The sequence below is a fragment of the Passer montanus genome, unplaced genomic scaffold (genome assembly GCF_014805655.1).
Source record: "Passer montanus isolate IOZ18808 unplaced genomic scaffold, ASM1480565v1 scaffold200, whole genome shotgun sequence".
Lineage (NCBI taxonomy): Eukaryota > Metazoa > Chordata > Aves > Passeriformes > Passeridae > Passer > Passer montanus.
In genome coordinates, this window is record NW_024366593.1 from 86,436 (window position 1) to 87,320 (window position 885).

General features: G+C 78.6%; 1 protein-coding gene across 1 annotated transcript in view; it reads left to right on the forward strand.

The window, feature by feature from the left end:
* Positions 1-6: 6 nt before the first annotated feature.
* Positions 7-885, forward strand: part of ONECUT2 (one cut homeobox 2) — an 11,307-nt gene continuing 10,428 nt past the window's right edge. The window contains exon 1 of the mRNA XM_039708423.1: positions 7-872. Within this exon, the coding sequence (XP_039564357.1) occupies positions 43-872 (830 nt within the window). The 5' untranslated portion in view covers positions 7-42. The remainder of the gene's footprint in view (positions 873-885) is intronic.

Sequence of the window (885 nt, forward strand, 5' to 3'; positions counted from 1 at the left end):
CGGGCGGCCGCGGGCCGCAGCGGCCGCCGCCCCGATGAGCGGATGAGGAGCGGGCGCGGCGGCCGGCGGTGCCTGGGCGGGGAACCGGGTGCGTGCACCATGAACCCCGAGCTGGCGATGGAGCCGCTGGGCAGCCTGCACGGGGCGGCGGGGCACGAACCGGAGATGATGGGCAGCCCCAGCCCTCACCACGGCGGCCGCAGCGCGGGGCCGCTCCGGGTGCCGCCTCCCCCGCCGCCGCCGCCGCCGCCGCCGCCGCACCAGGAGCTGCCCCCCGCCGCCCGGCCCGCCATGGTGCCCAGCATGGCCTCGCTGCTGGACGGCGCCGCCGAGTACCGGCCCGAGCTCTCCATCCCGCTGCACCACGCCATGAGCGTGCCCTGCGAGGCCTCGCCGCCCGGCATGGGCATGAGCGGCACCTACACCACGCTGACGCCGCTCCAGCCCCTGCCGCCCATCTCCGCCGTCTCCGACAAGTTCCACCACCCGCACGCCCACCCGCACGCCCACCACCACCACCACCACCAGCGCCTGCCGGGCAGCGCCGGCGGCGGCTTCGCGCTCATGCGGGACGAGCGCGGGCTGCCGGCCGTCAACAGCCTCTACGGGCCCTACAAGGAGGTGTCGGCCGTGGGGCAGAGCCTCTCGCCGCTGGGCAACGGGCTGGGCCCGCTCCCTGGCTCCCAGCAGGGCCTGCACGGCTACGGGCCGCCGGGCCACGACAAGATGCTGAGCCCCAACTTCGAGGCGCACGCGGCGATGCTGGCGCGGGGCGAGCAGCACCTGCCCCGGGGGCTGGGGACGCCCCCGGCCATGCTGCCGCCCCTGAACGGCGCGCACCACCCCGCGCCCCCCGGGCCGCCGCCGCCGCACGGCCCCGCGCTG